The 13141-nt window shown below is 43.9% G+C and overlaps 4 protein-coding genes across 6 annotated transcripts; 1 reads left to right on the top strand and 3 right to left on the bottom strand.

Annotated features, from left to right (window-relative positions):
- The first annotated feature begins 233 nt into the window (after positions 1–233).
- Positions 234–2644, top strand: LOC116200674. 2 transcript variants are annotated; one of them, XM_031531516.1, is made up of 4 exons: positions 234–1455; positions 1572–1625; positions 1907–2149; positions 2247–2644. In XM_031531516.1, exons 1-4 carry the CDS (start codon positions 762–764, stop codon positions 2312–2314), a joined length of 1059 nt encoding a protein of 352 aa, XP_031387376.1. In that variant the 5' UTR covers positions 234–761; the 3' UTR covers positions 2315–2644. The 2 variants fall into 2 exon arrangements, with proteins under 2 accessions (XP_031387376.1, XP_031387377.1); XM_031531517.1 differs by having other exon boundaries at positions 236–1455; positions 1907–2091.
- An 18-nt stretch (positions 2645–2662) lies between these two features.
- Positions 2663–6639, bottom strand: LOC116200673 (inactive TPR repeat-containing thioredoxin TTL3-like). The gene is made up of 7 exons (XM_031531515.1): positions 5060–6639; positions 4772–4967; positions 4498–4670; positions 3868–4201; positions 3517–3724; positions 3319–3419; positions 2663–3220 (listed from the first exon to the last, which is right to left on the bottom strand). Exons 1-7 carry the CDS (start codon positions 6046–6048, stop codon positions 3068–3070), a joined length of 2154 nt encoding a protein of 717 aa, XP_031387375.1. The 5' UTR covers positions 6049–6639; the 3' UTR covers positions 2663–3067.
- Positions 6640–6814: 175 nt separating this feature from the next.
- On the bottom strand, positions 6815–9907 carry LOC116200675 (protein SCO1 homolog 2, mitochondrial). Of its 2 annotated transcripts, XM_031531519.1 has the most exons (8): positions 9749–9907; positions 9519–9651; positions 8507–8639; positions 8295–8373; positions 8008–8208; positions 7836–7925; positions 7531–7663; positions 6815–7134 (listed from the first exon to the last, which is right to left on the bottom strand). In XM_031531519.1, the coding sequence occupies exons 2-8, from the start codon at positions 9587–9589 to the stop codon at positions 7023–7025; spliced, it is 819 nt and encodes a 272-aa protein (XP_031387379.1). In that variant the 5' UTR covers positions 9590–9651; positions 9749–9907; the 3' UTR covers positions 6815–7022. The 2 variants fall into 2 exon arrangements, with proteins under 2 accessions (XP_031387379.1, XP_031387378.1); XM_031531518.1 differs by having other exon boundaries at positions 9519–9885.
- Positions 9908–10819: 912 nt separating this feature from the next.
- LOC116199028 (succinate dehydrogenase [ubiquinone] iron-sulfur subunit 3, mitochondrial) lies at positions 10820–12474 on the bottom strand. The gene is made up of 4 exons (XM_031529316.1): positions 12123–12474; positions 11793–12031; positions 11345–11554; positions 10820–11246 (listed from the first exon to the last, which is right to left on the bottom strand). The coding sequence occupies exons 1-4, from the start codon at positions 12390–12392 to the stop codon at positions 11054–11056; spliced, it is 912 nt and encodes a 303-aa protein (XP_031385176.1). The 5' UTR covers positions 12393–12474; the 3' UTR covers positions 10820–11053.
- Between the last annotated feature and the right edge of the window lie 667 nt (positions 12475–13141).

Raw genomic sequence — 13141 nt, 5'->3', positions numbered from 1 at the left:
GAATAACCTCATTGCACGAAACTTTATTTTCCTTTTCTGCTTTTAGTCATTAGAATTTATTTCTGTTTTTTTTTACCGCGTCAGTCGTTAGAAATTAGACGACAAGAAATTACATGAAAAGAATAAAAAAGAAAAGGAAAGATTAAATTAAATTAAAATTCATCATCTCCGCGCGCCTTCCCGGTTTACAGGAGGAGCGGGTTAGGCCCATTTCCTTCCTTCTAATCCCTCCGCTCCCAATTCCCGCCTCCTCCCCGAATTCACAAAAAAACACAAAACCAAACCATCCACTCTCTCTCTCTGTGTCGTGTCTTTCCCTCGCTCGCGGCTGCAATCAAAAAGCGCCCAATTCCTTTCCCTTTACAAACTGCAATCAGTTCGCCTCTCTTCCCTCTCAATCCCTTTCAAAAATGTCTGCAATATCCCCCCATACCCAAACTCATCTCCTTTGAAGATCTCCACTAAACCCAATCCCCACCCTCTTGCAATCCCTCCATCCTCGCAGCCCCTACAGCCTCCCTTTCGCCCCAAGATCGGTTTTTTTTTTAATCTCGGGTCGTCAGCGTTCCAAGCTCTCGCGTCTCGGTTGCGGGGGCATTCGTCAATTTTTCGAAAGGGAGTTTCGGGTGAGGAGTTGGGTTTTTCTTGTTTCTGTAGTTTGGTGAGTTAGGGTTCGTTTCTCTGGGCGCATATTTGAGTTCTTGGCTGTTTGGATTTCGGGATCTTTGCCGGGGAGCTCGATCCTTTCTTTTTTTTTTCTGATGTCTGGGGACAGTTACAGCTCCAAGGGCCGGAATGTGCTCGGTGACGTGACGAATCGGCCCCTGAAGAGGGGTTCTTCTGTCATTCTCGATGATGCCGACTCGAAGTCGCGAGATGTTAAGGGTATGAGTAGGGCTGTAGAGGACGGGGACTCCGAGTTCGCGAATCGTGTTTGCTCCGGAGTTGAGAACTTGCTCAGGGAGAAGCTTATGGGCAAAGACAGAGAAGTTGGAGTTGAAAAGATTGTTTCTTTCTTGAAGGGAAGGGGGGATCTCGATGTCTCTTCTACGAGGTGTAGGGCTCAGATGACCCAGGATGATCCGCCCCCTAGCGTTTCTGAGCCTACTCACAGTCCCGAAGGCCTTGACACCAGCATGCTTGATAATGTTGTACCAGTGGGTGATGATGAGTGCAGGGAGGAGAGGGTCACTCCAGTGGCGAGTCTGGTGACAGAAAATCTGGTTCCAGGAGGATCTGTTGCTGATGCTTCCAGGGAGGCTGATAAGGATCTCAGAGCCGGGAAGCTCGCTTCAAACAAATTTGGGTCCACAGAGTGGTCGAGGCTGCCTGTCAACTCACAGGGTGGGTCCTTCGAATTGGAAAGATGCAAACTTCTCAAGGATTCTGATGCCCGTAATGTTTGCCAGGGCAATGACCCGCTTAGCGGTTGTTCCTGTTCTTTCTGCTTGAAAGGTACATATCGGTGCCAAATACGATTAAAACTACACGGTCAATTGTTCTTGCTACTGCAGAATTTAATTAGTTTGAGCTTTGAGTTGAAATGGACGCTTCTGTTGTATTTGTCTCAGCTGCTTATATTTGGTCGGACCTTCATTACCAGGACATCAAGGGTCGAATAGCCGGTACAGTTCTTGTTTTCATATAAAGGCGAAACTTAATTTAGTATTGTTTGGTGCCTTTTGACCATGATTGCTTGCCATATATCTCTTGGGAACAGAGTTAATGTGCTTTGTTCAAGCTGTATATTATCTAGGCATACTATGTACAGCTTATGTTAAAAGTTCACTTTATTGAACCGAATTGTTCTGCTGGAGGTTTTGGTCAGCTAGAAGAGTGTCATGGTAAGCTGACTTGCGATATTTATAAACACCGACATTGTAAAAATCTTGGATTTATGCTTCAGCCCTGAGGAAGAGTCAGAAAGAAGCGAGCGCTTTGGTCCACAAATTTGGAAAGGGGAAGGATATTGACGCCATTGTTTCCCGTAACACAAGCAAGCCTTCAGAGTTGGAGTCCAATCTCTTTAACCAGTGGAAGTCACTCTTCCTCCACATGGAGGGTGTTCTCTCTCACGAAGGCAATCAGCTTGTCAGTAAAAAAACACAGTTCTTCCCTTGGTTCATCTTTACTTTTTGCCTTCTCTCTGGTAGGCTTTTGTCGTGCACGATTATTACATGATTTGGTTCCATTTTCCTCTATTTCTTGTCCTCGTTTGACACAAGCTCTTGTTTCGATCTTGGCAGCAAACCAACTACATTGCCCTGAAAGACTTGAGAGAGAACTGCAAAATGGACCTCGAGGCGATCAATAGGATGCCCTTGAACAAAGATTAGCGGGCTTCATGATTCTCCTGGTGATAATAAGAGCATTTGACTTTAGTTTTCTCTTTTCCTTTTCTTCTGTTTTCTTGGTCCCATCAGGGGCTTCTGTAATTGCAAGCATTAATAGGGAAAGTCGTAGAGAGCCGTTGTTGCCTCTGTACTTCAACTGTTGTTCATATGATTTCTTGTACTGTTGAATTCGTTTGCCATGCTTTTAACCTAGATAATTACATATTAGATCCTTTGACTCAAATTAGTTTCATGGATATCTGCTCGTGTTCCCTTTCTTCAAGAGAATTGTAATGGCAAGTTTTAAGAAAGTGATGAATCAGGTTCCATTGGAGTCTCCCAATGATGTTTTTTTGCTCGTTTTGGTTCTGTAACAATTGGTGGTTCAGTTGAAGATCCAGGCTACTTTCAAGAACTGCAATGAAGGAAGATCTGACGATCAAATTGTTACATCTATACAGATTGAATTCAGGATAGATTGTGAATCTATCAACATTCAATCATCAATGGGACTTTCTTTTTAGCTTCCTGTTTCTCTAAAGCTAAATGGACTTTTTGCCTATTTGATCTGATACCTGTACTTTCCTTTCGAGGTGCTTTGAAGCAGAGAAAATCAGCTGTACCATTCTGCCTCCTGTGCCTCTGCATTTCACCACTTTCCCTTTACACGGCCTGCCTATGTTACTTGTGTCTGGGTGCTGGGATTTGAATCCACTTGTTTACGGTCTTCACTATCAACTTGTTAAGTCATCGATCACACTCTCTAACGTTTCTGGGTCATCCCCATGAATTTCTCGGATCATCGAGCCATTCTTGTAGAAAATGAAGCTTGGCAACAACTCCGGTCCCTTGAATTTTAGTATTGGGGAATTATCTTCAACCTCAACCTGAAAAAGAAATGAAGATTTTGGCCGTTTCAGTAGTTGTAGGTGCGAGTGACACAGAAACCTGCAATTGAAGAGAATTTCAATTCAAGGTTATGGACCTTGAGGAAGTTCACTGAAGGGTGTCTCCTGCACAACTGCTCCATAATCTGCAGCATTTGCCTTTCCCCGGGCTTGTTGTAGAAGTACGCGATGGAAATTGCTGTCAATAAGAAAAACAGAATGAAGTTCATCTTTCCAATTAGAAGAGTAACTGAATGGTGAAAATGTTACGACAAAGCTTGCTATTATTACTATACCTCGTGACGCCGTGTATTGCCTAAACTCTTCTATGCTTGAAATTGCGATTAGATTCGTTCTTTCTTGGTTTGTGTCTGCAGAGGCCCCCCCTTGCTGCCTCTTGAGTTGTTCCTTTGCTTCCAAGAAAGCACTGGCCACCTCTTCATCATCTGGTGTTTCTATGATCAACACTTCGTAATCTTGCACCGAAGCCTCCCATCTTCCCAACTATCACATAGACAGGTAAAAAGAGAACACAAATTGAAAACCTTTTTTCTTGTTCAGACAGCCGAGCTAGAGAAGACAATGGAACAATCTTCCTGAGTATGTTACATTCATTCTGCAAGATGCAATAAATCCGCGAAGTTTACCTTGGCATTGCAATCCGCCCTTCTTAGCCGAGCTTTGCTATATGATGGACGGACATCAAGGGCTGCAGTGCAATCTTCGATGGCTTTCTCAAACTGGCCTAGTTTCGATCGACAAGCGGCTCTGTTGCACAACAAGACAGAGTTGTAATGGTCATGCTCCAGTCCCTCGCTGTAAGCTATACAGGCCTCGCTGAACCTCCCTGCCTTGAATAATTCATTGCCCTTTGACCGAGCTGCTGCTACTGCCCGTGCACGCTTCATCACTATGGCTGCTACCCTGTTGTTTGGGTCGAGCCGAGTCGCTTGTTGAGCCACGTCAAGTGCATTATCGAATCTGCTGATTGGTAGAGAAGTTAGCAACTTCGGTATTATCTGGGCCCTTGAATCACAGAAGCATCTTCAAATGATCATACAAATATCCAGAAACCGAAAGCCCTTATATACCGATTTTCTGAACAATGGCTTGTGTTTATGGGAATGTAGATTTCAGAAAATGTACTGGAATTCAATAGATACTAGTCTTATCTCTTCATTTTTCAACGAGACAAAGATAGAAAAACAGAAACTGGAAAAGCTTTACAGAACAGAGAGAACACTTTCAAGAAACTTACTACGAGGAAGAAAACTGACCTGCCTGCAGCAATGTCAACTTGAGCCCGAACTGTTAACATGTTGGCACTCCCGATAGGACCGAGGAATTTTGTGCAAGCATCAACCTCGAAGTTTGGACCCTTTGATACTGTTTCGTCGGCTTCCTGGTGCCTGTGAAGCTTCAGGAATGCCTCGGCTTGCAATGCAAATATCTTTTTGGATTTACCCAACAAGATTTGGCGGGTCAGAACATGATCTAAGGCAAAACGGGAAATTGATTTCTAGATACTACCAATTTGAATAGTTAACTAACCTGTGGAGCTGAATCTCCACCGCTGGATATTGCTCGGCTGCTCTCCCTGATCAGGCTGTTCCAATCTCGGAGCTTCTGAGCTTCGGTGCACTTCTGAAGAAGGGCTTGGAGTGTCTTTGCTTTAGCAATGTCCTGAGGGTCGGCTTCCGGTCCAGCATGCTTGTAGTGATAGATCGCCTTCTCAGCCTCCCCAAGTCTAAATTCCCGACCAAAAGTATAACTGTTGATTATCATTCCATGCTCTAGTAAATCATAGAGTGATATAATGAAACGTTCAACTTCTTTTACCTGACATATAAGGTTGCGATACGATTATGCGCCCGTTGATAACGAGGCTCGATTCGAATGGCTTCTCTGCACTCAAAGACAGCCTCAAGAATCCTTCCTAAAGCTGTTAAAGCTGCACTTTTGTTTCTTCTGTAAGAGGCTTTGTTTGGGTCGATCGAGATAGCAGCATCATAGAGAGCCAGAGCCTCCACGAACCTCCCGTTCTTGTAGTCCTCGTTTCCCATGATCTTCAACGTCTCAGGGTCCATTCTTGTTGAGATCGCACGGCACAAAGAAGAAGGTGCTGCCTGACTTGATTTGCTATTGCCATAGCCGTAGTCGTTATTGTCTTTGTTACAGGTCCCGCTTTTTGTATGCCCTCTGTTAGGTTGCGAGTAATGGCTATATTCGTCGGCGGGTTGCGGCTGATGACCACAGACATTATTGCCACCAGGGTTTGTGTTCCCCACACCAGGTTGCCTCAAGTTTCCTAAGTTCCCAAAGAGCATGACATTGCTCGAGGATGCCCTTACAAGGGTGCTACTCCCTTTCACCTTCTGGTGGTCGTTGATCATGCTCTCGAGCTCACCGGATATCCCGATTGCCTCCTTTGGGACTTGTTTGCCTTGGTTTACATAACCATTGGAGGACTTCCTTCCCCCCACCCCAGCACCACCGCCAGGCACCACCGCATCAGCAGTAAACCTGCTTTGGTTCTGATGGTGAGTAATTGAGGCCTTCTGGTGGCTTACAGAGGAAGGCCTTGTGGTTGGCCTCGGGGCAACAACTTCCAACCCCTTAGAAGTTGATTCAAGGAATGCGGTCTCGTCGGAGCCCCCCCGGCGCCTTCTCGAGTTGGGCGTGCTTGGGGACTTTGTAACATTGTTGTTATGGTTCGGGGTGGACAGTACACTGGCTGATGTGCTCCTCCCAAGCCAGAACGAGTTCCGCCCAAACACCGCATTCAGTATGCCGCACCCTGCTTTTCTCTCCGGCGAAATGTCACCCATTTTCGGTACTAGCCCCTCACAAGAAACGGTCGAATTCCTGAACCGACGAAGAGCAATTCACAGGGTCCAACAAAGCAACTGATGCTTCACGATCAAGGGTGTAGTACCATATGTAGGACAACATCATTCCATCACTTCAAACATTCGATCGTCAATACCGGGTACTGAACGCGATAGCTTGACACGGGAAGGGCATAAGCCCCAGGAGATGTGTTTCTAGTTCAAGTGCACAGCCTCCTGGGGAAAGCAATGTGTGGATTTGGATTCTTTCTTCTCTCAAACTAGCTCTGTTACCTGCTTTTTCTTGGAGAAGAGAAGAGAAGAAGCATTCCAGAGGGGAGGAGAGAGAAGGGAGGGAGGGAAAATTTTTCTGCAGGAAAAGAGGAAATCAATTCAGAGAATTTTTTTTTTGGAGAAAATAAGAAAATTGGAAGACAGATTTTGTTTCGATTCAATGTTCTTTTTTTTTTTGGGGTCAATTTTTTGTGAGATGGAAGAAAGAGATGGGAGCCTATTGACTCGGTCCTGTGATGCATAAGGATCTCTAGATTTTTAGGAAAAAAGGTCCTGAATTTGAGCTTTACGAAAAAATGACCTGTTTAACCGAACAAAATCGAGCAATCGCACTGTGCAAAATTTTCTGAAGGCGCTGTTGTGCAAAAAAACTATAGACAAGTTTCGACAAATTAAATGGATTGGCGAAATCAAACTGACCCATCAAGATATTGGTGTAAAAACTCGATAAAACAAGAAGAGATGAAGCAGGGCAGATCAAAATTGTCAATCATGCAACATTTTGTAGAGATTACTAACTGAAAAAGAACATCCGCAACTTCCCGATCAATGCTCTACCATTTCTAAAACACAGATAATTCGATTCTATCTTTCAGTGGCCAAAGACTATTGGACTCACTACAACGAATTGTTGCCCAATGTACAAAAATTCCCCATGAATCATCAAATACTTGAGGCCTTCACGGCGACGGGTTCCTCTTTAGCTCCTTCACAATGGCTTCTGATAGTTCATCAGCCCCATACTCTATTCCGAAGCACCGTACAACCTCCATGTTAGGGTTAAGCAAATACCTAGTAAAATTAGGGTGCATGTTAGCTGATCTTCGATTCAACATTAATGTAGAGAGAGAACGACTGAACCGATATAGAAGTTCAAAGGTACATGGTTGGGGCTATGAATTGAGGGGTCAGTACATGATTTAAGGTGTTGAAGAAAGCTTCTGAAATATTATGAGGATGCATGAGAATCCTCTACCAAGCCAGTCGAGAGAGGAGGTAACTGCAATCTTCCTCAATCTCGTGGACTGGGTCCACGATCCCTCCTCTTACACAGAGTGGGAATGAAACTAGCCATAAGGACCAATGCGAGATCCTTTCTGTATGAGATGGACCCGATTCACACAATAATGTTTTCCAAATCGATCACCTGTGGATTAATAACTGTGAGATATCTAGCTCAGGACTTACATGTTGTGAGAGGACTCGACAAGATAATCATCTCCTTCCTCTTCCACCTTCCTGAAATAAACGCGATATTCCTGTGCCATCTGCCGAACTGCAGCGACAGGACCAGTTAGACCCACTATCCTCGAATCAAACTCTGCAATCCTTCAACAAATAGAGAGGAAGAATGATGTTAGAAGAAACACTTGCCTTCAGGGACTTGTCTCTCTCACAGGAATTCTTCTCATTAGACAAATTTTCCTCGCTTCTCATTCATCTAAATGAAAAGAATATATCAAAGATGCATAGAAAGGTAAAAAAACCCTGACCTCTAAGATATGCCCGGAGATGAGAAGGAGTGTCTCGTTGAGGATCAATCGTGACAAACACCGGTAAAATTTTGACCTTCTGTTTTGACTCTTGGTTCAGATAAGTTGCACGATATCAGCTATTCATTCCAAAATTTATTTATAAAACAAATATAGTTGTAGAAGCGCATACCTAACACATCTATAGCCTTGGCCATAATCTTGAGTTGTTCAGGCCCCACATCAGGGGATGAAGTATAACCAAAGTGCAGAAGAACCCAGTTCCCGAGAAAGTTCTTTCCAGTGACAATCTGTTCCTCTGTGTCAATTAAGGTGAATGGGCCACCAATCATTGGTCCTAGTTGGGCATTCGCTTGACAGCTACTATCTTGGCCTAAATGAGAGTTGTTCATCAATTTGCAGAATCATATCAGATTGTTAATCAATGAACTTAATTGGACAGTATGAGAATAGCATTACCTTTCAATACTGCTCTCTTCTCGTCATTATAATGAAGTAACATTGCAAACCCAGCCAAGCCTCCAACAAACAGAGTCGGCTGGAGCAAATAACAAATGCTGTAATCAATATATTGATCGGGGACTGCTATACTTGAACCAAATTTCAAACCCTTTGTGCTGATTAAAGTTGCGAAGAGAAAGCACAGAGAGACAAGATAGCAGATAACATACAATAACGTAGTTATGCCATGATGGAGATGACTCGTCTTTCACAGCGGTTATTCGATTAGTAATTGGCTCTTTGTGACCGCATCTTGATGAGCTCGAATAGTTGCAGGACTGAACTCTCCCATTTCGACCGACCCTACAAAGAAATGTATCCAGTATAGGAAGTATATTTTGACATTTGAATGAGAAATTGATGGATTATACGCAGACAACGAAGTTAACACGGTAAATTTATTGGATAACTGATTTCTCCTCAAAATACATCCATAAACCCAGGTATGATGAAGCCACTTTTAAGAGAAAAAACCAACACAGTATTAGCACTGGTGCCTTGAGCAGCTTGAATACAAATAACTAAGGATCTATACGCTACAAAGAGACTCGGTTTCCTTCCAAGGGGAGATTGGCAAGGAAACAAACAACACGAATTGGTAAGTCGGTATGTATCCCTTGTTTTCTCCCCAAAAAAAAATGATTACTGCTAAGCCGAATCTTTTTAGCGACACACCTCTCAGGATCATCATCTTAACCCTGATCACGACGGTCCGAAGGAGCATATTTGGGATAGCTCGAACATACAGGAATGCTATACGATAGAGCTTCACTAAGAATATCAGAAGAACTACTACGAGGCAAAGAGCCCAGCCAATGTGCAGACTACGAACCTGAGCCCGACCGGTATTTCGGCATAACTGAGGAAAGAGATGATTTTACTCCAAAACAACTATCAGGTGGAAGTTGCAATAGCATAAATCCACCGCAATGTCAAGAGTAAGCTCGAATCCCGCAAAACCATTCAATGAATGCATACTTCCAAATCCCTCCACACCAAAACCCATTTTCAACCATTTTCATCTTTGCAAGAAGAGAATCCCAAAGAATCCAATTTCAAGAACTGCACAGTCCAGCTCTCCCCCAACCACCGTTGTTGAGTTGAGAGCCCGGGAGACCGAACAACAAATCAAGAAACTTGCACCATGAATTGGGAGAGCCCTTGATTGAGCTGCTAACCCACCTATGAAGAAGACACGAGGCATCTCCGGCGCGGTGTTTGGAGGAAAGCAGAAGAATCCGTCGAAGGGACATAGATTGTTCAAGAAGAGAACCCCCCCGGAAGTTTTGTGTTTTTTCTTCTATTGCTGCTCTCTCTGCGTCATGCGGATCAATTTCAGTTCAATTCGAGGTAGAAGTAGGTGCAGGTGTAGGTGCTGAAGAAGAAGAAGAAGAAGAAGCAGCGGCGCAGACCTCCGACGCCATTTTTGTGTGCCCAGTTCGTTTCTTGCACCTAAAGACGCGGTGCTGACGTACTTCCCCCCCAGCAGCGGGAGCGGAGCAGAGGAGGGGAGAAATATTGCAGACTTCTGCCGAAAGAAATCTCCGCAGCCGAGCCGATTAGCCGAAGCCCGGAGTGACAAAAAGCCCTGTCGGAAATGGATCCAAGTTAAAGCCCAGAATCGATACGTTCCCTACCGCTTGATTGCTTAGGTCGGGAACGGGAAGATTCGATTTTGGCGTACGGTAACACGAGGTGTGATCGTTAATTGTCCGGTTGAGAGATGTCCGCAAGTCTAATATAATAAAATATAAACTCTAATATCTAATAAAGGGGCACGAATAGAATGCGATTATTAATTTATTCAAGCATTACAATTTACAATGTTAATCGTTAGCACGATACAGTGTGATTATTAATTTGTTCAAGCATAACAATATCAACCGTGCTCTTAAATCGATGTGATTATTAATTTGTTCAAGCATAACAATATCAACCGTGCTCTTAAATCGATTTGGTACGATACGATATGATCTCCCCATCTTCCATTTTTGCGTAATTCGATTGTTATGATAACTTCCCCAAGATTCGGTTTTGGCTGATCTCCCGAGCATCCATTAGTTCTGTTTCAACATTTACTGACGATATTTTTTTCCCCTTAATTGCAAATCATAATAACTAACAAAAATAAACACGTAGACGAACACCACCCTTAAATTACAATTATTAGTCGAAGACTTGATTACTTGACGAAAATATACGTCCCTACACTACCCGCTCTTTATGATCAATTTACTTATTTAAGTCTACTCAAATTTGAACAACTTAATTGGCCCATGTTAACCTTATTGAGAAACCGTAGGAAACCAACCTCACAATCGCTAAAGGCCTGCCTTACTACTTAATAATCTATAAATAAATAAATAAATAAAAACACAACATATATAGGATTTCTTTTTAATATATAATTACTTTTTAATGTATTATCTTTTTTTTTTTTTGCATAAACTCTAATATATGAAAACCCAATTGAACCCGACTAATCCAGTTGAACCGAATCAACCTACTTAAGGGTAAAACTCTCCCAATTCACAAGGACTTGTGGCGGGGACTCACAGGCAGACACCTACACCGTCTGCTCTGTATGTCCATTATACGACCTTTGCCAATCCAGCAGTACATTGATCCCACAAGCTTAACACATTTAGCATATTTACATTGGACATATGAAATATTGATGTAAGCTTAACAGTGCAGATGCTATTGTATCCATGTACTCAACTATATTGGCTTTCGAGCTTTTCCACTGGCTTGGAGACCAAATGTCTTGTCTTCATCTTGTTGATCGCGTTCGCCGGGTCCAGGCTCTTCGGGCATGTTCTCGTGCAGTTCTGTATGGTCCTGCATCGATACAGTCTCTTCTGATCTTCAGTCAGGGCCTGAAGTCTTTCATTAGTAAACTCATCTCGACTGCAAAAGAAGCAAGATCAATGCATGTTCTCCTCACCCTGCTTGGATATTTGCAAGCCTAATGATTCAACCATAAATATCGATGGCTTGCTCATCACCTATCGGAAATCCACCGGTAAGCATGTAGCAGTGCTGCCGGTCCAAGATATTCCTCTGGATTCCACCAGTAGGGAGGGCATGAGCTGCTACAGCAAGCACACAGGATGCACTCATACAGCCCATCGAGTCGCTTTCTCTCTGCCGGCGTCTGTCTGTACTCCCGGCCATCTTTGGGCTGGTGTTGTGTCTTAAGCCATGGCTCGATGGACCTGCATATTCCCGCCATGACAAGTCACGATAGCTCCACTACCCAAAAATCATTTACCATAATGTGGATGTATGAGCCGGGGCATGCATGATTTGATCCACTAGAGCACCATTGAACTTGTGACTTTGGGTCCACGCTATAAGTCGATTCAGTCAGGAAACTGACCAGATGCAACAAATATTTCCCCGTATGGTAGCTAATCATCGGCCTAGTCGGAATTAATCTTGTCTTATGCTTACTTGTATTGCTGATAGAAATTGGTGAGATCGACGACCAGGTCCTTGATAACGAACATGTGGGGAAGGGGAGTGATGGTAGTGGGCTTGGAAGTGTCCGCATCGATGGGCTTGAGGCAGGCCACGGTATTGGTCCCATCGATGTTCATAGCACAGGACCCGCATATCCCTTCCCGACACGACCTCCGGTAGCTTAGGCTCGAATCCTCCTCGGCCTTTATCTTCTGCAGTGCATCCAAGACCTGCCCAGAAAGCAATTACAAGTCAAAAAACCACTACATCGGAATTTAAACAGCTTCGAACAATAAGCACATATGTATATATAATTCACACCATGGGACCACAGTCGGTGAGGTCGACAAAGAAAGACTGGAGGAAGGGCTTCTTGTAGGGATCATCGGGGGCCCACCGGTAAATCTGGAACTCCTTGAGCACTCTCTGCTTGCTCCTGTCCACCGTCCTGGCCGTCTCCACCGCCTCCTGCGCGTGCTCTTGGCCCACGGGGTGGCCCTCCAGCACGGGGAAATGGCTGCTCTTCGTGTCCTTCCTGCCGAGCAACCGAGCCATCTTGTCGTAGCTCTGCCGGACCCACCTCTTTGACATCCTCTCAGACTCTCCGGCCCTGCCCTTCCCCTGCTTTTGGAACTGTGGAGTTCTAGAGATCAAGACAGCATTCTGGGTTGAGAACTCTTTGCATGCATTGCTAAGCCCTCATGCGTGCGTAGACGATGCTTGCTGTGCTTCGGACACGTGGCTTCTTGAGAGAATACGTGTAAGGGACATTGAATGTGTGTCATTGCAAGGAAGGTTGGGTAGCTATACAATCCAAGATTTTCTTGTTTTAATTTTTCATAAATTTACGGGGTCGAACCTCTAAGTACTACAAAATAAATTAGAAAAAATTTAGATCGGGACCCCAAAAAAAAAGGCTCCATAATGAGATGCTTAATATTTTAATTCATATAAATCCTTAGAACATGAAAAGTACAATTTTACCGACAGGTCACAAATCAATCGGATCCTATCCAAAACTCATGAAATTTATTTGGGTTGATGACGATCCCTTAAAAGTTGATCCGGTTTAGTACAGAATCGCCCAAAAAAAAAGAGGAAACAAGGTCATCAGCGGTGATGGCTAGTGGCCACCATCACCGCTCAGATCTCCCCCACTCTCTACTAAACTAAGAGAGCGTGCACTTCATTTTAGATTCTTTCTTTTTTGGGTAGAAAATTTTGACACTGTTTGCTCAACGCTGTTAATAAACTTTTTCTTCGGTGTAGGGGTGATATAAACTTTGCAAAAGGTTATGGGATTCTGAGGTGAGGAAAATGAGGATTTGTGAGTTGCAGGG

Source organism: Punica granatum, chromosome 3, assembly GCF_007655135.1.
Source record: "Punica granatum isolate Tunisia-2019 chromosome 3, ASM765513v2, whole genome shotgun sequence".
Lineage (NCBI taxonomy): Eukaryota > Viridiplantae > Streptophyta > Magnoliopsida > Myrtales > Lythraceae > Punica > Punica granatum.
This window is presented reverse-complemented; position numbering and strand designations above follow the sequence as displayed.